Consider the following 25,560-nt stretch of genomic DNA (forward strand, 5'->3'; position numbering starts at 1 on the left):
TGAGGGAGGCAGGCATTAAACACACTGACATAGCAAGAACAAAACGGGTAGAAATCCCAATCCATTGCAGAAAAGCACAGAGTCTTGTGGAAAAACTAAACAGTATTAAATTAGATTAGGAATTTGGCAATGCTGAGATCTAAACATTCAGGAAGAGTCATCCAAACATGAAGTGGACAGTTTTCTAGGCAGAGAGCACTAGAATGTCCTAAGAGAGGAAACATTGGCTTAGAGAAGAACTGGGAAGGCCCAGGGCATCTTAGAGCCTGGTGCAGGGAGAACAGCCCCAGGTAAGTGGGGGACAGGGAACAGGAAGGGCCTTCGGACCACCACAGTGGTTCCCCAACCAGAATGGCACCCTCCCTAAGGAGCAATTTGCAAATGTACGGAGCAATTTTGTTATCAAATGATTGGGAGAGAGGGGCCAAGGAGGCTCCATGTCTTGCACATTGCAAGATGGTATCACACAAGAAACCTGTCCTAGGCCGGCGCAGTGGCTCACACCTGTAATCCCAGCACTTTGGGAGGCCGAGGCGGGTGGATCACCTGAGGTCAGGGTTCAAGCCCAGCCTGGCCAACATGGTGAAACCCGGTCTCTACTAAAAGAAAAGAAAACTCTGCTGATCCCACACAGCTTTCTCATGTCCTACTGAACATTTATATAGATTAAAAACAAAGCTGGTTATAATCATCTGATGTGCCTGTGTCTTTTTTTTTTTTTTTTTTTTTTTAGACGGAGTCTCGCTCTGTTGCCCAGGCTAGAGTGCAGTGGTGCAATCTTGGCTCACTGCAACCTCCACCTCCCAGGTTCAAGCAGTTCTCTGCCTCAGTGTCCCTAGTAGCTGGGAATGATTACAGGCACCCACCACCACACCTGCCTAATTTTTGTATTTTTAGTAGAGATGGTGTTTCACCATCTTGGCCAGGCTGGTCTTGAACTCTTGACCTTGTGATCCACCCACCTCAGGCTCCCAAAGTGCTGGGATTACAGGCATGAGCCACCAAGCCTGGCCACCTGTGTCTTATATACAAAAAACAAAGTAATCTTGTAGTGGTGTGAAATGTGCTGAATTTTTAAGGAATGTAACCACCATGTTAACAGAAGGAAGATTATACTCTGATGTATTCAGGAATGTCCCAGGAGTTACTCACCATTTTGGAGAACAGTGTCACTGATAACAGTGTTATTCATGGCATTCAGTCTGCATTTGCACTGTCACATTCAAGGTGCTCCTGTGCATAAATATAAACATCTGACTAATAAGCATAATTATTTTATTTCAGCATACTGAAATAAAATTGTTATCTTATTATAAAGGGTTTCCTTTTATTTCTTCCTTCTGTTATGGTTCAGACACTATCACTGTTTTGAAATTATGTATGTAGTTAGGCTATATCATCTATGAACTTCATTTCAAAATAGTAAACAGGGAGTTATAAAAATGTTATTAAGGCCAGGCACTGTGGCTCATGCCTGTAATCCCAGCACTTTGGGAGGCCCAGGCGGGCAGATCACCTGAGGTCGAGAGTTTGAGACTAGCCTGACAAACTCGGTCTCTACAAAAACATACAAAAAATTAGCCGGGCATGGTGGCACATACCTGTAATCCCAGCTACTTGGGAGGCTGAGGTAGAAGAATTGCTTGAATCGGTGAGCCAAGATTAAGCCATTGCACTCCAGCCTGGGCAACAAGAGCGAAACTCTGTCTCAAAAAAAAAAAAAAAAAAGTTATTAAATGAGAACAACACTGGAGCTGGTAAAGTTAAGAACCACTCAAGAATATCTTGTATGTATATCTTATATACACCATTCTAGGAGTATTAATGTAGAACTCACTGATACATTACCCACCAGCACCTGCTGTCCCTGTTTCAGTCTCATCCTTAGACTGCAACTGAATCTTTCCTCATCAACTGGCACATGATAGGTGGTAAATGACTTGTTGGAAGAGACTCTGGAAAACAGCAGAGACACCTAGCTCGAGGTCAGAAGATTTCTAGACTAATGCTGTCCAGTAGAAATCTAGTGTAAGAAACAAATGTGAGCCATATATGTAGTTTAAAATTTTTTAGTAACCAAAAAAAATTTTTTTTTTGAGACAGAGTTTCACTCTTGTTGCCCAAGCTGGAGTGTAATGGTGTGATCTCGGCTCACTGCAACCTCTGCCTCCCAGGTTCAGGCGATTCTCCTGCCTCAGCCTCCTGAGTAGCTGGGATTTACAGGTGCATGACACCACGCCCGGCTAATTTTTTGTATTTTTACTAGAAACGGGGTTTCACCATGTTAGCCAGGCTGGTCTCGAACTCCTGATATCAAGTGATCCACCTGCTTTGGCCTCCCAAAGTGCTGATATTACTGGCATGAGCCACTGCATCCAGCTAGTAACCACATTTTTTAGACTAAAAAAAAAAATAGGTGAAATTAATTTTAATATTTTATTGTATTGTTAGATATATCCACATCATTTCAACATGTAATTGATATGAAAAATTATTGATGAGATACTTTACATTCTTTTTTTCATATGGAATCTTTGAATTCTGGTGTGTATTTTACACTTAACAGCAAATCTCAATTCAGACTAGCCACATTTCAAGTGCTCCATAGCCACGCATGGCGCAGGCTACTGTATTGAACAGTGCGGATCCAGAGTCTTTTCAGTTACTAAGTTCTTAGGTAATTCTCCAAGAGATAATTCCTTCCTTGGGGCTCAGTTTCTTCATAATTTAAACAGAGTCTAAGCCAAATGTTTTTGCTTCCAGCACTGACCTGTGATTTTCTCAAATTCAGCCAGTCCTTTTCTCCTCTCTCTCTTTTTTTTTTTTTTTTTTTTTTTTTGAGACGGAGTTTCGTTCTTGTTACCCAGGCTGGAGTGCAATGGCACGATCTTGGCTCATCGCAACCTCCACCTCCTGGGTTCAGGCAGTTCTCCTGCCTCAGCCTCCTGAGTAGCTGGGATTACAGGCACGCGCCACCATGCCCAGCTAATTTTTGTATTTTTAGTAGAAACGGGGTTTCACCATGTTGACCAGGTTGGTCTCGATCTCTTGACCTCGTGATCCACCCTCGGCCTCCCAAAATGCTGGGATTACAGGCTTGAGCCACCGCGCCCGGCTCTCCTCTCTCTTTACTCACCTCCTTTTCTCCCCCATTTTCCCATTTCTCTTTACCTGTTTCTTCTCCCCTCATCCCAAGTTCTTTTCTCTATCTAATACCAGGGTGGAGTTGGCGGGGGGAGGACAGTGGCTTACACTTGTAATACCAGTACTTCAGGAGGTCAAGCCAGGAGGATTTCTTGTGCGCAGGAGTTTGAGACCAGCCTGGGCAGCATAGGAAGAAGCCATCTCTACACAAAATTTAAAAATTGTAGCTGGGCAATCGCTTCTCGGCCTTTTGGTTAAGATCAAGTGTAAAAATTGTAGCTGGGTGCAGTGGCTCATGCCTGGGACTGTAATCCTAGCACTCTGGGAGATCATTTGAACTCAGGAGTTCCAGACTAGCCTGAGCAACGTGGAAAAACCTCATTTCTGCAAAGAACACAAAAATTAGCCGGGCATAGTGGTACTTGCCTGTAGTCCCAGCTACTTGAGAGGCCAAGGTGGGAGGATCGCTTGAGCCCAGGAGGTCGAGGTTGCAGTGAGCCATGATTGTGCCACTGCACTCCAGCCTGGGCAACAGAGCTGCTTGTCACCTTAGTTTCCTAATCTGTAAAATGGTAATAATACTCACCTCAGAGGTTGTTGGGGGATTTAATGTGATGGCGTAAATGAAAGAGCATAATAAGCATTGTTCTCTGTAATTGTTCTCATTTTTAAAATGAGGCTGGGGAAGGAGAGGCATTATCATTCCTAGGAAGCACAGGCGCTTGACTCTGTGTGTGGTTTTTTGTTGTTTTTTTTTTTGTCGTGTTTTGTTTTTTCGAACAGAATTTGCTCTGTCACTCAGGTTGGAGTGCAGTGGTTTGATATGGGCTTGCTGCAGTCTTGACCTTCTGGGTAGCTGGGACCACAGGTGTGCGCTACCACACCCGACTAATTTTTGTATTTTTTGTAGAGATGAGGCTTTGCCATGTTACCAAGGCTGGTCTTGAACTCCTGAGCTCAAGGGATCCACCCGCCTGGGCCTCCTAAAGTGCTGGAATTACAGTAAGCCACCACGCCCAGCCCAAATGAGTACTTTTTATATGATCCACAATCATAAATAACTCCTTTGCTTCATACAGAAGGGATTTACAGTCATTTAACTGTATTATTTTTCAAACTATCATTCCCATTTTACAGGGAACATGTACTTTGCCCAAGGCCACACAATGAAGGGTAGAACTGGGGTTATGCTCTTAATTATGCTATGCCAACTGAGGTCTGGTCTCCATCTAGGTACGCCAGCAGCACACTGGGAATACAGTCATGAGCCACCACGCCCAGCTCATGACTGTATTCCACACTGTAAATGTTGGTTACAGAGAACCAACTGTAAATGTGTGGTTACAGCAGCACCCGTAAGTCACTTCTTTTAGGGCACTTAATGTCATAGTGTCAATGGCTGGTTTGTTATGTTTTGTTTGTTTTTGAGACAGGGTCTAGCTCTGTCACCCAGTCTGGAGTACAGTGGTTTGATTATAGATCACTGCAGCCTTGAACTCTTGGGTTCAAATGATCCCCCCACCATGGCCTCCCAAAGTGCTTGGATTACAGGCATGAGCCACCACACCCAGCCTGTTTACTTATCACATGTTCCTTCTTCATTATGAACTCCTTTCGGTCAGGGAGTGACTTTTCACCATTGCAACTCCAGCACATATATCTGAGCCTAACAGATAGTAGGCACTTCATTGTGGAGGATATTATAGAAAAATGTATGTTCAAAGGAAAGCAGGTGTAAAATAGCGTGGTTAATCTCTGAACTATGTAAGTAATTAAGTTCTACTGAATTATTAAGTTTGAGAAGAAAAACTAGTTCTAATTTTTTGAGTCATGGACTGTGGGCGAAAAGGTGCCACATTTGGAGAATATGCTTACAGGGAGCAACAGCTTCCTTTGCTTCCTCACGTGTCACTGATGGTGAGGCTTCCGCCGCACAGGAGCCTGGAGAAGTAACAAAGATCACAAAAGGCCTGCCTTGTACTTGAGGCTACACATTTGGAACTTACAATGTACGCAAAGTCTGTGAGAAATTGTATTTATTTTTAAACCATCCAGCCCGAACTTTTTGTCATGTGAGATATTTTAAACAGTGAGGCTCAAAGGGAACGGAATGGGCCCAGTAGCATGGCTAACTGATAATAAAACGAAATCGTGGTCAAGGGGCCTTATCTCAGGGCTCTTTCCACCAAACTTGCATGGCTTTAGTGGGAACCTAACAATTCTGGAGTGGGTAAGCTAAGCGGCCGAGGTTCCAAAACAACGACTGGCACCTTCTAAAAGTTTTATAATGAACCAGCCTCTAAAATTACGGTTTCGTGAAACGAAGGCGCTTTCTTTCGTGAAGGAATTCTGTTGGCAACATCTTCGCAGTGATGCCTCGCTTTCTGGGACCCCTGCCCATCGCCCCCTTCCTTTTATTCCTCCTTCTCCCCTCACCTCCCACCTCTCCTCTCCCATTGTTTCGACCTACTCCCAATGAGGCAAGCTGGGAAGTGTAGTCGCACGCTCTGTTGCCTGAGTCGGTTACGGGTCTTTAAGAACTCCACAACAGCTCAATCGATTTTCGAGAGGTGAGGTAAAGCCTGGAAGGCTCAGCCGGCTTATAGGATGAGCAATATGGTATTTGCAGTTTCCAGCACCCGAAGCGGGCCCGCTGTCAGCTCTTGGACTCTAATCCCACCCTTCTCAGAGCCTCGCGCATCCTGATGGCGTCACGCGGCCCCGCGAGGTCCCTGGGATACATGATAGTCCTCAAGGTGGATCTCACCCTTGACCGCTGCGGCTTGAGGACTACACTTCCCAGGAGGCTGAGCGACGGCGCGCCGAAAGCCAGCCGAGGCTCTGATTGGCTGGTGAGCCGGCCGCACGCGGAGGAGCCCAAGGAGCAGCTCGGTTGCGACAGAGGCCGAGCGGCGAGGCCCAGTGAGTTAGGGGAAGGGGCGCTGTAGGGAGAGAGTGCCCGTCAGTGAGGGGGAAAGAGTATTAGAAGAGGAAGGAGGGACGGGGCCTGGATGGAGGGTTCTGTGAGGGAGAAGATAGGGCTAAGGGAGAGAAGCTGACGGGCGGGGTGGGGGAGGACCCAGGGGTGACGAGCGTGGAGACTCGGATGGGACTCACGCGGGCGAGGACGAGTGCGTCCCGGCAAGAGGCTGGGCTCAACGACTGGGTGATGTGGAGAGGGACGACCGAGAAGAGGCCCGAGAGGGATGGGAGAAGGAAGCCCGGAAAGTGAGGCGGCCGGCTGAGTGCAGAGAGCCAAGTTGTAGGGAAACCGTAGACGGGAACCTCTGCTGAGGGGCAGAACCTGGTTCCCAGGCGGAGGCCCTGAAAGAAGGAGCATTTCCAGAGTGAGACAGTCCGTGGGGACTGGTGCCTGTGGGAAGAAATGTTAAGATTGGACGAGCGGCTGAGAATCGGCATTGGTTTGAGAGACCCTGACCAAGTTGGGAGGGAAGAGGCAGGGACAGACCAGGGCATCAGAGGCTTGATATTGATAGGCGGATTCCTGAGAGAGATGGAGCAGGACCCAGGCATTCTTACCAGTAAGTTTAGAGTTTGGGGGGGTATCTGTTTACCTTCCTTCAGGCTCCCTGAAATAACAGTATCCTACCCCTGTGGGTCATCATCATGCCCTCCGACCTGGCCAAGAAGAAGGCGGCCAAAAAGAAGGAGGCTGCCAAAGCTCGACAGCGGCCCAGAAAAGGACATGAAGAAAATGGAGATGCTGTCACAGAACCACAGGTGGCAGAGGAGAAAAATGAGGCCAATGGCAGAGAGACCACAGGTGAATTGAGGGAGGGATGAGTTGGGGATGGTTGCTAAGACTTAATGAATGCCCCGGCTAGAGTGGGAATCTTGATGCTGGGGGCAGTGGAGAATATATCTGGTGTCATGCAACTAAACTTTTCATGATGAATCAAGTCAGTAGAGTTGAGTTTGTGCCACCCTGTCATTGAACAAGGAAGCCGAAGACAAAGTTCTCACATACTCCGTGGCAAGCGGATGTGGGAGTTGCCAAGCTGCCTTGCTGCTCTGTTAGATTGTGAGGAGGGGGCCAATTCCCTGACCCTTTCTCAGTTTCCATTTCTACGCGTGGTGGCCAATGTGCCAGGTTCTTGGCTACATCATACACTTGTCTTCACAGGGTTAGTGACTCCACCTACCAGACAGTAACTTATGAGTTGTTTTATGGGGTTTTTTCCTGGGAGAGAGCTGCCTTTCTGTTATTTATATTTTGGGAAATAGTTATTATTTCTCAAGTGCTCGACATGGTGCTACACACGGAGGCACTACAGTGTTCCCTCCAAAAACTTAACATCTAGACAGGGAAACATGGCAATATGCAGTAGAGAATGCTCCAGGCCCTTGGCAATCCAATCCCAGCCCCCTTCCCTGCCCCCTGAAAACCGCCTAAACAGCCCTCTGTCTACCCAGACTATTGATTGCCTCTTGAGTAGTCACCACATCTCTGTCCTGTCACACACTGAATTCTACTACCATCATGTTTTTGCTAGCTACATTGGACATTTCTGTCAAGGCCTAGCTCAAGATAGCAAAGCCTCTCTCAGGCCGACCTGACCTCAGTATTTCCATTCCCTGTACCCCTTTGCTGTCTTTTCATGTTACTTACTTTTTATGTTGTATCTTCTGTTTATCTAAATTATTTGATTTTTGGTGCAAGGACCATGTCTTGGGTGATTTTTTTTTATGACCTGCTTCTCAGATAGACACTAAGTAAATGTTTGAAGAGGAAAGTAGAATTAGTCTTGCAAATTGTAACAGATAGGCACTCAGAAAGCAGGGAGTTAAAAAGCAATTAGAAGGAACAATAAAGCCAGGCCTTGGGGAAGTTTTATTCCTGGCCACAGTAGTGCAGGACAGGAAGTTATGAATGATGAACATAGGTAAACAGACATGAGAGGACAAGAGAGGTTATAATGAAAAGGACGGGTGTCCAGGCGAGCAGGCTGTTGGGGCAGCTCTGTGTCAGTGTGCACTCTGTAAAGCTTGAGAAACATCTGAGTCTGCGCAGCAGGATTGGAGCCCAGTCCTTCAGGATGTTCCTCTTTGTGGAGAGCTGAGTCTGTCTCACAGCCATCTTCCCAAACACTGCTTTCTATCCCCAGAAGTGGATTTGCTGACCAAGGAGCTCGAGGACTTTGAGATGAAGAAAGCTGCTGCTCGAGCTGTCACTGGCGTCCTGGCTTCTCACCCCAATAGTACCGACGTTCACATTATCAACCTGTCACTCACCTTTCACGGTCAAGAGCTGCTCAGTGACACCAAACTGGAATTAAACTCAGGCCGTCGTTATGGCCTCATTGGCTTAAATGGAATTGGTGAGGCCCTTGGAAGGGGAGGTGGGAGGAATCTCTCCTTGGCTCATCTGTCACTCATAAGTATTTATTTAGCACCAGCTGTGTTCAGAGCAAGGCATTTACAATATGGGTAGGAGACCAGACATGTCCAGGGAAAAGGAACTAGCAATGCAGAGCAGTATGTGGTATGTACAGGTTGAGTATCCCTTATCTGGAATGCATAGAACCACAAGTGTTTTGGATCTTGGAATATTTGCATTATACTTACTAGCTGTGCATCCCTAATCCAAAAACCGGAAATCCTCCAATCAGCATTTCCTTTAAGCTTCAGGTCAGCGCTTAAAAGGTCTTGGATTTTGGAGCATTTTGGATTTTCAGATAAGGGTACATCCACCCCCTACCACATCAGTAGTTACAGACAGCAGGTGCTGGAGAAGTTGGTCGGGGCGTGTGAAGCTGTGGTAAATGAAAAAGGCTTCAGAGAAGGGGCGGGCAAGAATTGGAGGAAAGTCAGAAAGGAATCTCAAGAATGGGGGCTGGCAAGATTTGAGCGAATGAAGGGAAGGAAGGTCCTCAAGAAAAATGGATGAGGTCCCAGTTCGGCTGGGTGGACCAACCAGTGGTGAAGAAGAATAGGGAATTTCACTGTACCCAGCGTCTGCTCGTCTCCCCTCTCAGGAAAGTCCATGTTGCTCTCTGCTGTTGGGAAACGTGAAGTGCCCATCCCTGAGCATATCGACATCTACCATCTGACTCGAGAGATGCCCCCGAGTGACAAGACACCTTTGCAGTGTGTGATGGAAGTTGACACAGAGCGGGCCATGCTGGAGAGGGAGGCAGAGCGGCTGGCTCATGAGGATGGTAGGGCTCCGGACCTGGGCGTGGGGGTGGGCTTCTTCTAGGAAGGCTCCCAGGAGGCTCATGGCCATGCACTGTCCACAGCGGAGTGTGAGAAGCTCATGGAGCTCTATGAACGCCTGGAGGAGCTGGATGCTGACAAGGCAGAGATGAGGGCCTCGCGGATCTTGCACGGACTGGGTTTCACACCTGCCATGCAGCGCAAGAAGCTGAAAGACTTCAGTGGGGGCTGGAGGATGAGGGTTGCCCTTGCCAGGTGAGTCCCTCCCTCCTTCCCTAACCCCATAGCTGCCCCATCTCTCCAGAGTTTAATGTTTACTTCAGTGGAACTGTTTGGAGCAGGAGTCAGTGAGTGTTGAACAAGACCTGGACATCTGCAGTGTGGAGAGGGAGGGGGTGCTGTGTATGGGCCAGAGTGAGAGCTTCCTGGCTCAAGTGGTCAAGAGTGACTCCATCTTCTGTTGGATTCCCAGCACCCAACAGAAGGTTGGGTTTAGAGATCCTAGGAGTAGTCAAAAAGAAAATGGTGGAGTAGCTCTGTTTCTGTCCTCCCACCAGGACTCCTTTTGTGCTCTAGTCCTGCTAATTCCAGCTCTAAAGATAAAATGTGAGACAGCTATTAAGATAGCGTTGTTCTTTTTGTCTTGTGGCCTGGACTCAAAGTGAGTTTCTATAGACCAGCATTCCGCCAATAATCCCCTCAGTGTCACTAGTTAAACAGGTAATTCCTTGTCCCATCATTCTCCATGAAGGGAATTTATAAGACTTGATATCCTGCTCTAGAAAACTGCCTGCGTATGCTTTAGAACATGAGCACAGTGGTTTCACATGCTAGGAAGGATTAGCTGCCTCCGGTTCACCTAAGGAGCTTTTAAAAACACAGATTTCTGGTTTGGGAACCAGAGCTTTAGAATCTATCCCTTGCTAGCCTTGGCCACCCTACCAGATAGGTCTAAATATCTTTAGGCCTTCAGATAGGTCTAATTTGCTTTAGCAGTTTATGTCCTCTATATCTTTCTGTCTTCCTCATGGTCTCCAACTTCAGTGTATAAGATTCATAGACTCATAAAGACTTCTATAGCCTTGCCTCAGACTGTGCTTCTGTGCTTCTGAGCCCTGTAGTCTACTCTTCAATGTCTGTTCTTCAGCTCTGGTTTCTGTCCTACTTCTCCTTTTCCCTCTGAGGTACAGAGCCTAGAATTGATTTCAAGACTCAGGCCAGGAGCCTACCCAGAATTGCATGTAGCAGGCAAGTTGGTCCCCTCCTGTGAAACATCCATTATAATTCTGAGGTGCCTCTGTTTCCTTTCCTGTCCTTCAGAGCCCTTTTTATTCGGCCCTTCATGCTGCTCCTGGATGAGCCCACCAACCACCTGGACCTAGATGCTTGCGTGTGGTTGGAAGAAGAACTAAAAACGTAAGAGGGTGGAATGGGGGATGTGAGCGGGCAGGGTCCCAAAGGGGGATTCCAGAACATGGATGCCCAGAAACCGCACTGACGTGACAGCAGTGAGAAGGGAACGGAAGGGACCAGAGTTCACTTGCTTGGACGAGCAGCGAGCGCCTTCAGGGCTGTTTAGGGCTGGCCTTCTTGTCTCATTGTTTTTCTTTAATTTGAAATGTATGAGCATTTTTTTTAAAAGCCTTGTTTTTTTTTTTTTCTCATGGTTTTTTCCATATTTCAAATGCAAGGTCTTATTTAAAGACATTTTTTATTTTCTTAATTGTATGAAGAAGAAAAGATGGTCATCCATCTAAGATCATGATGCAGTGACAAGGGAAAATATAGCCAAAAATATGGTCATGGTCCTTCTATGGCTAAAGAACTGAATAAGTTGGAATATTGTACCAATTTTAAAAGAAAGTTTTTAGTGGTACTGGGCTTAGTACCTTCTTTCAAAAGTGCCTTAGTACCTTCTTTCCAAAAGTAAAGCATTTTGTTTTTTACTCTGTCTTTACCAGTTCTTCCCACCCACAGTTTTGGATACATTCATGAGTGTATTTGTGTATATACACATTTTCGTTTACTCTCACTGTTGCTACTATCTCCACTCCATTCTGTTGAAAATTAGAACAGAAGATTGAGGAAACTCAATCTGTGTCACCAGACTGAAAGATACTTTTACAGATAGATTGTGCAGTGGTGGCTTAGGTGCTTACTGACAGCCAGGAACTGGACAACACATCTAAAAGGTGCTTAGGTATAAGGATGGGCCTGACTCTCAGTCCAGCAGTTGTCAGTTAGCTCCCATTGTTGAGCTCTTCACTAATTGGTTGTTTGGTTTTGCAGTTTTAAGCGCATCTTGGTCCTCGTCTCCCATTCCCAGGATTTTCTGAATGGTGTCTGTACCAACATCATTCACATGCACAACAAGAAACTGAAGTATTACACGGTGAGTGTGCCTCAGCTTCTCATAGAAATCTCTGTGCTTACCAATTCTCTTTAGTTCTCTTTTTTAAAAAAAAGCCGGGGGGGCCAGGCATGGTGGCTCATGCCTGTAATCCTAGCACTGGGGAGGCCAAGGTGGCTGGATCACTTGAGGTGAGGAGTTCCACATCAGCCTAGCCAACATGGTGAAACCCTGTCTCTACTAATTAGCCAGGCGTGGTGGCGGGCGCCTGTAATCCCAGCTACTTGGGAAGCTGAGGCAGGAGAATTGCTTGAACCCTGGAGGCAGAGGTTGCAGTGAGCTGAGATCACGCCACTGCACTCCAGCCTGGGTGACACAGCAAGACTCCATTTCAAAAAAAAAAAAGGCAGACTTACCTAGCAGCTATTTTCTACCTATTGCTGTAAAAAGATACAGACAAGGAGTCCTGCTGCCTGTTTTATTTTGATCCCAAAGTCATTGCTTTCAGGCCATAGGCCATGGGTTAGCAGTCTGTGCACATGGTGTATGTTGTGCACAGACTGCTAACCCATGGCCTATGGCCTGAAAAGAAGCTGACTTTTCATGGTGCCCAGGCAGCCCTGCTCCCATCTGCCTTGCCTCTTTTTTTTTGGAGACATAATCTCATTCTGTCACCCAGGCTGGCACAATCTCAGCTCACTGCAACCTCTATCTCCTGGGGTTCAAGTGATTCTTGTACGTGTCAGCCTTCCAAGTAGCTGGGACTATAGGCATGCACCACCACGCCTGGGTAGTTTTTGTATTTTTAGTAGAAACGGAGTTTCACCATGTAGGCCAGGCTGGTCTTGAACTCCTGGCCTCAAGTGATCTGCCCACCTCGGCCTCCCAAAGTGTTGGGATATCAGGCGTGAGCCACTGCACCAGGCCTCCCTCTGCCTTCTTGAATGCCTTCTTAACTCTGCTTCCCTAGAGTCAACACATTTACCCCACCTCCCATGACCACAGGAGAATGGGGGTGAGGATCTCAACGGCCCACTGTTGTGCCTTGCCTTTTCATTTTATATTTCAAAAAGCACATAAGAAAGGAACAATTGATGTCCTCTTTACTCACAGTCATAGGAGTATTAGTGTTTTTAGTATAGCTTTCCAGGAACTTCCTGTATACTTGTAAGCATTTATAGACAATTTCATATATACATACCTTTTTCTTTTTACACAATTGCAGTCTTTTTTTTCTTTTTCTTTTTCTTGAGATGGGGTTTCAATCTGTCACCCAGGCTGGAGTCCAGTTGCATGATATTGACACACTGCAACCTCTGCCTCCCAGGTTCAAGTGATCCTCCCACTTCAGCCTCCCAAGTAGCTGAGACCACAGGCGCATGCCACCATGCCTGGCTAATTTTTATATTTTAAGTAGAGACGGGGTTTTGCCACGTTGGCCAGCCTGCTCTGAAACTCCTGGCCTCAAGTGATCCACCCGCCTCAGCCTCCCAAAGTGCTGGGATTACAGGTGTAAGCCACTGCACCTGGCCACAGTTAGTTTTAATAATCATTCTGTAGGTTGCTTTTTAAATTTAGTATATTTGGACTGCTTTCCGTGTGAGTATAAATCAACCACAATCTTTTCAGTGACTGCATAGTATTTCATCATGTGTTTATCCTGTGACTTGTTAGGCCCTTTCTGATGGATATTTAGCTTGAGTCCTATTTTTGTTTGCAGATAGAAACCATGGCAATCCACTTATGCAAGGTTTGTCAGCTTCTAAATCTGACTGGTCTCTTTTCCCATCTGGAGACAGCTCTTGTAGTCTGTGGGACTTCAGCCCCTAGGGGCACAGGGAGGAATAGGAGGTGGTTTTGGAAAGCTCTGAGTCTCATGATATCTGTATGACCATGATTTTCAGGGTACTCCCAGTGCCACAGGTGTCTTTTTGACTAAGGATTTACTGTGGAGCCTGGCCCTGGCTGGGCTGAGCGAGGGGCATAGACTCTGATAAGACTCTGATTTGAGGTTAGGATATGCTTCTGTAATGCACTTCCTCTCTTCTTACTGCACAGCCTTAGAGCCAGGGCCAAGTCAGTGCCATCCCTCATGCCCCTAAACTCTGAGTGAGAATCCAGGATTGCAACCCAGGTTAAAGCTGCCCGCCTTGCCTGGCACATTTCCATGCAGGGTAATTATGATCAGTATGTGAAGACACGACTAGAGCTGGAGGAGAACCAGATGAAGAGGTTTCATTGGGAGCAAGATCAGATTGCACACATGAAGGTAGGGAGACTGCAGAGTCAGGCTCACAGCCTCCTGCATGAAACAAGCAGGGGAGTTGGTGAGGGCATTTGGAGAAGTTGGGGTGCTGGAGGGGGGAGAAGTTGGGGTGCTGATGGAGGTGGAGAAGAAGTTATGATCACCATTTTCACCCTGGATTGAAGATGAATTGTTGAGCGCCTACACATACTTCAAGCTCCCTTTGGTCTCTTTTAGAACTACATTGCGAGGTTTGGTCATGGCAGTGCCAAGCTGGCACGGCAGGCCCAGAGCAAGGAAAAGACGCTACAGAAAATGATGGCATCAGGACTGACAGAGAGGGTCGTGAGCGACAAGGTGGGGTGTGATTGGTTGGGGCTGGGTGACCTAAGGTGAGATGGGTAAGAAAGGAGCCAACTTGATAAATGCCCTCTTTTCTTCCTAGACACTGTCATTTTACTTCCCACCATGTGGCAAGATCCCGCCACCCGTCATTATGGTGCAAAATGTGAGCTTCAAGTATACAAAAGATGGGGTAAGTTCAGGCCAGGGCATTATGGCTGGGTGGCTGGGGTGTGTCTTATAAGGTGAATGTCAGCTCATGGGAGCCACTCCTGTTCTTCGCTGACCAAACCTGCTAGCCCACATGCTCTGGGGGATTTTCAGGTGTGGCAGCCGGGGTTCCTCATCCAAGGCTGCACATTGGCCTTTCTTCATGTATGTGGAAGGAAGATGACTCAGCTGGGTTGGTGGGCGGAGGCAGTGGGCTAGGCAGGATCTGCCATGAGTGCTGCCTCCCTCTACTTCCTTGCTTCTCTGTTGGTGACTGGGGACTCAGCAGGCTTGGTCTGCTGGTCAGAGCAGATCTACACTCTAGCCTTGTGTCCGTCTCTCTCTCATCCCCACCTCAGCCTTGCATCTACAATAATCTAGAATTTGGAATTGACCTTGACACACGAGTGGCTCTGGTAGGGCCCAATGGAGCAGGAAAGTCAACTCTTCTGAAGCTGCTAACTGGAGAGGTATGGTGCCAAGGTGGGCGTGGATCCTCCTAAGATTAGGCCTTGTGACGGCTAAGGAAGAGGAGAATGATTCAGGGCTACTTTGGGAGGGCCTGAGCACTCTGGTGGTAAGTGAGCCCTCTGGAGGGGTGGGGCAGCAGACAGGAGACAGGGAAGGTCTGGTTGGACAGTGCTGAAGTTGGGGGCTGTTTTCCTGGGACAGGGATAGGGTAGGGAGGAGTCTGTCAGAGCGTGTGTATTTGTGTGTATGTGAATACGTGTATGTGTTTGAGCATCTTTCTGATTTCAATCAGAGCATTTAGAATATAGGAACATCTGTGCATTTAGAGATGTTGCAGCTTCTCAAATAATGTCATTTCATTAATATCTATGAAAAAAAAAGAAATGATTCCCAGCTGGGGCCACTGTCTGTGTGGAGTTTGCACTTCCCCCTTAACGTCTGCATGGGTTTTCTTGGGTACTTCAGTTTCTTCCCACATCCCAAAGCTACGCCTGTCAGGTTAATTGATGTGTCTCAGTGGCTCCAGTCTGAAGGAGTGTGGGTGTGTGAGCACACCTTGTAATAGAATGGTGTCCTCTTCAGGACTGGTTGTTGCCTTGTACCCTGGGGTGGTGGGATGGGCTCTGGCTGCCCAGGATCCTAAACTTGAATAAGCAGGTTGGAAAATGAAAGAATGAATGAATATAAATTGTTATAAAAGAAAAATTGGTAAAATTTCTGATAATCATACAAATGCACTCAGCAAGTCAGCCCATGTGTGATTATTTTTGAACTGTGTGGTGGTAGGAAGTGCTCTTTACAATTTTCCCTTTGCAAACATTTCTTCCTTGGCTTAACCCACCACTGTTGCAACTACTATTACTCACTGATTCACCAAAAATTGGGTAAATAACTTACCTTGTTTTCATTAATCTTTCTTAAATGTATGTATAGCTCACGTGTATTTAAATGTTGAATATTAGAAGTGATTGGGTCTTTTGGCAGGACGTGGTGGCTCACACCTGTAATCCCAGCACTTTGGGAGGCCAAGGCTGGTGGATCACTTGAGGTCAGGAGTTTGAGACCAGCCTTGCCAACATGGTGAAAGCCCATCTCTACTAGAAATGCAAAAAATCAGCCAGGCATGGTGGTGGGTACCTGTAATCCCAGCTACTCTAGAGGCTAAGGCTAGAGAATTGCTTGAAACTGGGATGGAGAGGTTCCTGTGAGTCACTACACTCCAGCCTGGGTGACAGAGCAAGACTCCCTCTTAAAAAAAAAAAAAAGAAAGCGTTTGGATCTTTATTGGAAGTTTGATGATCTTTTTTTGTGACTAAAAAATGCTGCAGGAACCTAACTGTCGTTTGTATCAGTTAGCCTGTGGCAAATTAGTTCTGTTATATGTTGCTTCACTTAAAGTCTGTTTCCAGACCTTTAAAATAGGTTCTGTTTCTAAGAACCCATTGATGACAGTGACAACTTGGAGAACCTGTTTTTAATTTTAGAAAATGTATGTTGCACCTACATCCAAGCCCTCTGCTACACAGTATAGGGCATTCTGCAGTAGACATTTCGTAACTACTTAAATTGTATCTTTGCCTCTTGAGAACATCTGCTCCAGTACATCTTCCTAAATATATTTAGAGTGGCCAGAATAGCAGTGTGTGAGTTAGTGATGTATTCTCTTTAGGAAGTTGAATCTTGTTCAGTGTGAACATGTGTTTGTTTGCCTGCTCTGCCTATGTCTGTTTCTAACTAGGGTTCCTTTGTTTCATTCTTATGTTTCCACTTTTTTCTTCCTAGCTACTACCCACAGATGGCATGATCCGAAAACACTCTCATGTCAAGATAGGGCGTTACCATCAGGTACGGACCTGGAGTTGGGATCCAGGGAGTTGCTCAGGGTATGGGAAGGTGCTGTATCTGGCCGAGTTCCAGCCAGCCACCCCTACCCCCTGGCAGAAATTCCAGCCTAGGTGGCTCCTACCTGCTTCTTGAACCCAGAACAGGTGCCTGGGATAGAAATAGGAAGTTACCTAGGAGGGTTCCTTTTGAAGCGGGATGCCAGTCACACCTGGGTGGCTTCCATTTTTCCTGTAGCATTTACAAGAGCAGCTGGACTTAGATCTCTCACCTTTGGAGTACATGATGAAGTGCTACCCGGAGATCAAGGAGAAGGAAGAAATGAGGAAGATCATTGGGCGATACGGTCTCACTGGGAAACAGCAGGTCAGTAAAGGAGGGTGTGGTGAGAACGCCAGAGAGCTGGGATTCTGTGGCTGCGTGGGTCAGGGGACGCTGTCTTGGCAGCCTAGGTTTGGAAGCTGTCCAAACCAGTGTCTCCTCCATTTGATTCCCTAAGAACCTACTACCTTCTTTTTACTCTAGATTGTTATGTAATGGAGCATTTTGAGGGGCCAAGGATAGCATGCCGGTCTCAACATGCCCTCGTGCCATAGCACTTGAGGGCAAAGGAACTCACAGTCTAGAAAACACATTTCTGGGTGCAGATCTGGAATGATCCCGTTCATTAAGATTTAATTGCCAGTAGAGCAAGAGGTATGGGCTTAGTAATGACAAGAGCTTCAGGTTTCCAGATGAGTCTCTTTCAGGCCTCAAGAGACTAGTGGGTCTCTCTCAGCCTCACTTTTTATAAAATGGCAATACTTATGGAGGAGTCAGGGAGAAATGGAGGAGAGATGAGCTGTGCTGTTTGGTGGGGATAATGCCAAGTTACATGTATGTCATGGTTCCACTCAGGTGAGCCCAATCCGGAACTTGTCAGACGGGCAGAAGTGCCGAGTATGTCTGGCCTGGCTGGCCTGGCAGAACCCCCACATGCTCTTCCTGGACGAGCCCACCAATCACCTGGATATTGAGACCATCGACGCCCTGGCAGATGCCATCAATGAGTTTGAGGGTGGTATGATGCTGGTCAGCCATGACTTCAGACTCATTCAGCAGGTGAGGCCCTGGCCAAGGGGTGAGGCACAACAGAGACCTTCTAGAAGGTTGGGTAGGGTAGTTGTGGCATATGGAGGGCACATAACATCTGTTTACTGAATTAAGAGAAGGGGCTCAGAGTGTAGACACAGGTGGTGAGGACCAGTACTTATGCCTCTTTGGGGCTACTTAGAAAGCCTTAACTGAAACGCTTCATTTCTTCTATGTGGAGATGTTAACCAACTTGGCATTTTTGGCTCAAATGGGAAAGAAAATTGGGTAGGAAACGGTGCTTGTACTACTGTCCCAAGATTCTTCAGTCTGAAAATAGTTTTCTACTAAGAAGGATTTTGATTAGACAGAGAGCTACCACAGTCGTTGGAGAAAAAGTGCTGCTCAATCCTCTGAAGCTCTGGAGAAGATGGGAGGTGGAGGAAAGCAAGCTGAGAGTGAAGCCCCTAAATAGACCTAGACCCTGCTGGGGAGCTGACTGTAGGAGTGACACAGCAGTTCCTGGCTGGGAAGGCTCCACACCTTGGGTTAGAACATCCCAAATAACTTAGAAGTAGTGAGACAGTGAGCTGGATATGGATTTGCGGATTGAAGTTTTCTTCCTAGGCCGGGCGCGGTGGCTCAACCCTGTAATCCCAGCACTTTGGGAGGCCGAGGCGGGTGGATCACGAGGTCAAGAGATCGAGACCATCCTAGTCAACATGGTGAAACCCCGTCTCTACTCAAAATACAAAAAATTAGCTGGGCATGGTGGCGTGTGCCTGTAATCCCAGCTACTTGGGAGGCTGAGGCAGGAGAATTGCCTGAACCCAGGAGGCGGAGGTTGCGGTGAGCTGAGATCGCACCATTGCACTCCAGCCTGGGTAACAAGAGTGAAACTCCGTCTTAAAAAAAAAAAAAAAGAAAAGAAAAGAAAGTCTGCTGGGCAGAGGTGGGGATGGTGACTGGCCCAGGATTAAGTCTAGGCTTTGCTTTCTAGGTTGCACAGGAAATTTGGGTCTGTGAGAAGCAGACAATCACCAAGTGGCCTGGAGACATCCTGGCTTACAAAGAGCACCTCAAGTCCAAGCTGGTGGATGAGGAGCCACAGCTCACCAAGAGGACCCACAACGTGTGAGCCCTCTACCTGGGCTCAGGTCAGGAGCTCCATCTGGGAACTAACAGCTGCTACCCTGACCAGCTGCTCAGGACAGGACCCTGGGGCTGCACTCCTGCATTGCTGCAATTCCGCTCCCCCAGCCTCTCCCCTGCCCCTCGACCTGCCTTAGCTGCACTCTCTCATCTACAGCTGGACAGTACCTGTCCGTTTCCCGTCCTCCTTCCAGTTACTTCTGTCCATGTCTGGACTCAGCTGGCCGTTCCCTCCAGCCCCTTGCTGGTTACCTTACTCTGAGTGTGATGCAGTCAGAGGCACCTGCGGGTTAGCCCAAGGGCCTGAGCCTGGATTTGGCCCTCGAAGGAGCTTAGGATCCTCGTTTTCTGGGTTTTGGTGATGTTGGAGGAATGCCCACCGCCCCCATTCCTTTTTGCTTCTGGTTTGGAGCTCTGGATCAGGACCTTCGTCCTGGTCAGTTTTTAAATAATTATTTAACAGTGTAACTTTTAGACCTGCGTGGCATCTACAAAGCGCCCAATAAAGAAAGAGGAAGCCATGGTCCCTACCTTCCTTCTCGGGTCTCTGGGGCCTTCTTCTCCCTGCGGTGCCCACATGCACTGCCCTCAGCAGGAGCCGGATCCAGCATCAGTTGTATGGATGGGAACTGGAGACTAGTCCATGGGAGCTGGAAGAACTTTCTACCTTTACTGCTGATTTGAAATTACCTTTTCTCAGGCCTGTGATTCACAGACTAACATGAATCAGAATCACCTGGAGGGCTCATCAGATCAGATTGCCAGATCTCGCCTCAGGGTTTGTGGTTCAGTAGGTCTGGGGGAAACCAAGAACATTAACATTTCTCAGAAGTTTCCAGGTGATGCTGGTGTTGCTGGTCTAGGGGCTGTATTTTGAGAACCACTGTCAGGGCGTGGTTTTCGGATTGTGATCTGAAGTTCTGCCCCATCTGCATGGGCTGCTTGTTAAAAATGCAGGTCAGGTGCATTCGCTCACACCTGTAATCCCAGCGCTTTGGGAGGCAGAGGCAGGTGGATCACTTGAGCTCAGGAGTTCAAGATCAGGGAAACATGGTGAAACCCATCTCTACATGCCTGGAGTCCCACCTGCTCAGGTGGCTGGGTGGATGGATTGCTTGAGCCCGGGAGGCAGAGGTTGCAGTGAGCTGAGATCGCACCACTGCACTCCAACCTGGGTTTTGGAGCAAATCCTTGTCTCAAAAAGATAAGAAATGTAGACTGGCCAGGCACAATGGCTCATACCTGCCTGTAAGCTCATCACCTTGGGAGGCCAATGTAGGAGGATCGATTGAGCCCAGAAGTTCAAGACCAGCCTGGGCAAAACAGGGAGACCCCATCTCTACAAATAATAATAAAAAAACCAGGCATGGTAGCATGTATGCTTGTGGTCCCAGCTGTGCTTGAAGGAGGAGGCTCGCTTGAGCCCAGGAGGTTGAGGCTGCAGTGAGCAGAGAACGTCACTGCACTCCAGCCTGAGGACAGACAGATACTGCCTCAAATTTAAAAATGCAGCTTGCTGAGCATCAGACCTATTAATGGCATTTGGTAGAATGAGAGAGGTGCAGAGATGGCCAGGAGTTTGCATTCCACACCAATGTTTGTGAACCTCTCTTCCTATTGGGATACAGGAAATTAGGCCTGTCCTAATTATGGTCTGTCCACAGCCATAGTTTTCATCACTAATGAATTCACTTCCAGCCCAGGTCTCTGCATACCTTGTCTGAGTCAGCACTCCACTGGTGGCCATCCTTCCTGGTGTGGATTCATCACTCTGCCTCTGAAATCAGCAGCCATCGCTATGGGAAGACAACCATGATTTTTCAGTACTCATTATCGTACAGCCAGGACTGGTTGAGGGGAAGGAACAACTGTCCCAGATGGTGTTTAAACCCCTAAGGAGCTAATGATCTAGTGGGAAAGCCAGTAAGACAGAACAGTACAGGACATAAGTTAGATGCTAAATTGTGATTTAGAAAGGAGACAGCAGTATTGAAAAGGGAGGGAAGTTTCTTGTGAGTAGCTATCCCGAAAGGTGAGATTGGTGTGCTCTCCCTTCAAAAATGAGTAGGGCCTTCTCAGATGGCCAAGAAGTCCAGGAGCTCCCCTGAGCAGTGGGGACAAGAGCCTCCCTTGAGACACCGCAGCTGAGGCAGACAGGAGTCCTTTCTTCTTACTGACCCCAGAGGGGCCTGGCTTGACTGCTTTATGCCTTAAGTGGGGCCTGGAGCAAATGGCCCACATTAGTCTTGAGTGTCCAGAGCCTTGTTTAGGGGAAAATGGCATCTGGAGAGTGGGCTGCAGGGATAATGGGGACAGTGAGAGACAGAGCCCCTGCTGCTTCAGCCAAGGAAGTGCTGGACCTTACTAAGAATCCAGGTAGTCTTGGGATCTCCAGAGTCTCCATGCTGGGACACGAGGCCTTCGGAACTTGGAGGAATGGAAATAGTCTAGTCAGCTTACTTGTCAAGAAAAAAGTCAACCTTGGTATTTTAAAGAATGTTTTAAAAGTACACAAAACACATAATTCTGAAATTAGCAGTGCCTTGTTTTGGATTGAGAAATGCCCTGTTCTCTTAAACCTTTGCACGTAGGATGTGACCAGCCATTCAGAGCTGGGTGGGGAAGTAAGCTGATTGAGGGGTTGCTTGGTTTAACAGCCAGCAGGTGATGCTGGTCTTTGGAAAGTTTCCCCCACCTTTCCATTCGGAACATCCTCTTTTCTCCCAAGCCTCTGTACCTTTCATATTGCTCCACGTTTCTTTAATCACAGCATTCAAGGGCCTGAACTATTTGTTCCCCCATAGGTGCTAAGTGACACCATTGACTCCATTTTTCGATGACCTTTTTCTTCCCTTTACTGCCAACTCCCAAGACCCCCACGTCTGCTTTTCTGGAGAGCATCTACTGTTTTTCTGCTTCTTGCCTCCAGTGGTCTTCCTCCCTATCAGCCTCTTCACTACCTGGGGGGCTTCGTGCTATCTGCATCTAGTCCAGGCTCAGGCGTTTTGCTCATTGCCTTCAGTCCAAGCCTCATTATACTCAGCTCAGGCTGATTCCACTCTACCTTTCACACCGTTTCTCCCATTCTTCCCAATTAAAGGAGACATCCTACAAGACTGGCTTCATATACCCATTTGTGCCAAGAAGCGACCCCTAGCTGCTCGAGCCTCCTTGTGATAGGTACCATCCCCTTTGGCCCCTTCGCCCTTCTCTGGTGGTTTGATGTGAATCAGTCTTGTCCCCAGCTCCACTGGGACCCAGTGGGGGAGGGAGGCTGCATTCCTTCTGGAGTCCCCAGCACTCTGAGCCATGCTGGCACCTGTGTGCCCCGTGATTACAGGCTGGTGGGCTGGAGTTGCCTGAACTTCTAACAAGTGCGTAAATACATTAGTAGATAGTTGGGTGAAGCAGGGGACCTGGTGAAGGGTTTCTTAATTCAGAGACAAAAAATTATTTGTGGGAGAGGAAGGAGCAATTGTCTCTCTTCAAGGTCAGCCCAGAGCATGTTAGATTGGGATTGAGTCACGCCCCTTACCTCCCACCTCCCTCTCCCAGGTGCATGCCCCCAGCCACACCTGGCAGGGCAGCTGACTTCATAAAAGTAGCTCTGAGGGGTGGGTAGGGGCTAGAGGAGCAGGAAGATGAGCGCTGAGTATGGACAGCAGCAGCAGCAGCAGCAGCTCGGGGGCCGTGGGGGCCGTGGGGGCCGCAGTACTGGGAACAAGAAATCCAAAAAGCGCTGTCGGCGCAAGGAAACCTACTCCATGTATATCTACAAGGTGCTGAAGCAGGTGAGTGCAGAGCAAGGGTGTGTGTGTGGGATGCCCTGGCAAAGCGCCTTGAAAGGGTACTGGCTGGAAGCCAGGGCTCTGAGTTTAGTGCTGGCAGTGGGGCAGGTGGCTAAGGCAAGCCAGGTCCCTCTTGAGGTTGCAGGACCTGATTTTTGGGGTCTCCACCTCTCAGGATCTTGGGCACCGGTGATAGGCAGGAGACGAAGTGTGCTTTCTGCCACTCTCCAGTAGTTTACGGGGATGATGGGACAGCATGATTAGGTGGGACATAATTAAAAGACAAGAGGACCACACTTTGTGCCAGGCTGAAGGTGATCAGGTGCCAAACATTATGACATAACAAGATGTGTTTGGTGACCGAGAAGAGGGGTGATCGGGGTGAACTGGAGTCTTGGGGAAGGTTTTCTGGACAAGTGGCACTCAGCTCTTTGAGGGGCTTAGGGTTTGCCCACCGTATAGACAAAGAGCCTGAAGCCCCTAAAGGCTCCATGGGGATCCTGCATCACATGGCCTGACGGTGGCAGTGTCCCAGCTCCCTTGGCTCTGGGCAAGCCCCTAGCATCCTTCCTGTGTGTTCCTCTCCCCAACACTGAGGGGCTGCAGGTGCCCTATATTTGTGCATGAAAAGCGGCTACTCCCAGGAATTGGAACACTGACAGTCAGTTCGTCTGGAGGATCCAGAGCCGCTGCTCAGCAGGGCCAGGGCCAGGAGGAGGGAGGGGTAGCCATGTGTTGCCTGCCGTGCGTCTCCAACCTGCCTGAAAGTCTTCCCCCTCTGCTAGAGCAGGTCCCAGAAGTAATGCCTGACTCCAGTCTGAATCCCATTAGCAGTTTTAGTGAATTGACAACTTGGGTGCCTGGGAATGCTCTTGCAGGGTCAGGGGTGGGTGAGTCCAGCGCTGATATGGGTTGGCTGAAGAGATATACCAGAGGACAAACCCTGGTGCCCTGAAGAAAGTGGGGTAGGAGTGGGTATCACTGAGCCCTGTGTCTTAGCCCGACTTAGAGGGGCAAAAATTGCAACTGATGGGTTGGACCAGGCCTGGACTTGCAGAGGGGAGTGCTGCTGAGGGCCAACCCCTCAACCTCCTGCTGCGGGTGAGAGCCCTAAAGAGAACGGAGGGTGCTGACAGCAGAGGGGTTTAGGGCAGAACCAGGCTTGTGCCAGGTGCAGATTTGCTGCCAGCAGTGGAAACCGCTGCCGCCAGCCCCTTCCACTAACCAAGTGGTGCTGCCCTCTCTCCAGGTGCACCCCGACATCGGCATCTCTGCCAAGGCCATGAGCATCATGAACTCCTTTGTGAATGATGTGTTTGAACGGCTGGCGAGTGAGGCTGCCCAGCTGGCCCAGTACTCAGGCCGGACCACCCTGACTTCCCGGGAAGTCCAGACGGCCGCGCGTCTGCTGCTGCCTGGCGAGCTGGCCAAGCACGCTGTGTCCGAGGGCACCAAGGCTGTCACCAAGTACACCAGCTCCAAGTGACCCAGGGCCTGACCAAAATAAAGGGTAAACTGTTTCTGTGCACTGTGGTGATTTGCAAGGATGTTTGAGGCCAGGGAGTGTGTGGAGCAAGCATGTCCTCACTTTGAGGCTACCACAGGTGGAATAGCTCTTCTCCGTTACTTCTTAGAAACAGCTTTCTGGTACATCCTGTGAGTAAGGTGTGAGAGCTTCGTACACATGCAAATGTTCCATTTGGTAGCGGGCTGGAGTAGGACCTGGGCCTGGGCTATCATCTGGATTTCTACCAGCTGATTCCCGCTCTGGGCCTGAAATTACTCCTGTGTCGTGCTCTTTCAGGCTGTGGCTTTGCAGCATCATTTCCCACGAACCGTCATTGCATCCGATATGACAGAAGCTGTTGTGTGAAGGGGCCACACGGATCTAGTCAAGATACAGAAACTCAAGGCCCAGACCAGCTTCTAAATAACCTGCTGAGATCAGTATGGTTTCTCACTCTCTCCTTATTTTTTGGACAAATCAGTGGAGATGTTTTTGAAACTCCTAACTTTTCTTCTATTCTTTTTAAGTCTTTTTTAACCCAAAGTGCTCACCTGCAGAAACTTCTAACTTTTCTTCTCCAGTTTTATTTGGAAAAATTTGAAACCCAGAGAAAAACTGCAAGAAAGCACCACGGCCATTCCTGTGTCCTTACCTAAATCGGCCACTCACCACTAGACCACTTGCTTTTTCTCTCTCATGCAGCCTCTGCTTATCTTGTGGGCACATGACCCACAAATCCTCTTCCAAGCTTGAAGAGGGTGAAGGGGTGGGATTTAGACAAACCTCAAATTCTTCATGTTCCCTTTGTAATTGGACAGACCTGGCTTGTGGTCACCTTCATCTCCATGTCTTGAAAACGCCATCACCTTGTAGTAATGGCTGATGTTCGGCGGCAGTGCTACCCATGTCACGTGTCTCTTCTCATACCTTGAGCCTCACCATGAGGTTCTGTGAGCTGAGGACTAGTGATCCACGTTTATGTCCACAGCTAGCAAGGGGTAGGCTCAGGATATCTGCCCCTGAAGCCTCACTCCTGCCCACTCTGCCCTGTTTCACACCTTGTTCTGTCAGGCATGACCCAGGCCAGCAGGAGCTGTAGCACCTGGGAGCTTGTTAGAAAGGCAGGCTCTTGACACCTCCTCAGATTCGGAGCAGAATCTGTATTTTATTTATTTATTTTGGAGATAGTTTCGCTCTGTTGCCCAGGCTGGAGTGCAGTGGCATGATCTGCGCTCACTGCAACCTCCACCTCCCAGATTCA

At 48.2% G+C, this 25,560-nt stretch overlaps 2 protein-coding genes across 2 annotated transcripts; both read left to right on the top strand.

The window, feature by feature from the left end:
- Positions 1–5,987: 5,987 nt before the first annotated feature.
- ABCF2 (ATP binding cassette subfamily F member 2) lies at positions 5,988–19,525 on the top strand. The gene is made up of 15 exons (XM_009002819.3): positions 5,988–6,066; positions 6,730–6,928; positions 8,271–8,483; positions 9,141–9,323; positions 9,405–9,576; positions 10,642–10,737; positions 11,611–11,713; positions 13,845–13,940; positions 14,154–14,273; positions 14,362–14,451; positions 14,828–14,938; positions 16,722–16,784; positions 17,019–17,147; positions 17,679–17,882; positions 18,853–19,525. Exons 2-15 carry the CDS (start codon positions 6,772–6,774, stop codon positions 18,988–18,990), a joined length of 1,875 nt encoding a protein of 624 aa, XP_009001067.1. The 5' UTR covers positions 5,988–6,066; positions 6,730–6,771; the 3' UTR covers positions 18,991–19,525.
- Positions 19,126–24,312, top strand: H2BK1 (H2B.K variant histone 1). Its single transcript, XM_009002820.5, has 2 exons — positions 19,126–22,795; positions 24,042–24,312. Exons 1-2 carry the CDS (start codon positions 22,646–22,648, stop codon positions 24,276–24,278), a joined length of 387 nt encoding a protein of 128 aa, XP_009001068.1. The 5' UTR covers positions 19,126–22,645; the 3' UTR covers positions 24,279–24,312.
- Positions 24,313–25,560: the final 1,248 nt, after the last annotated feature.

Source organism: Callithrix jacchus, chromosome 11 (assembly GCF_049354715.1).
Source record: "Callithrix jacchus isolate 240 chromosome 11, calJac240_pri, whole genome shotgun sequence".
Taxonomy (NCBI): Eukaryota; Metazoa; Chordata; class Mammalia; order Primates; family Cebidae; genus Callithrix; species Callithrix jacchus.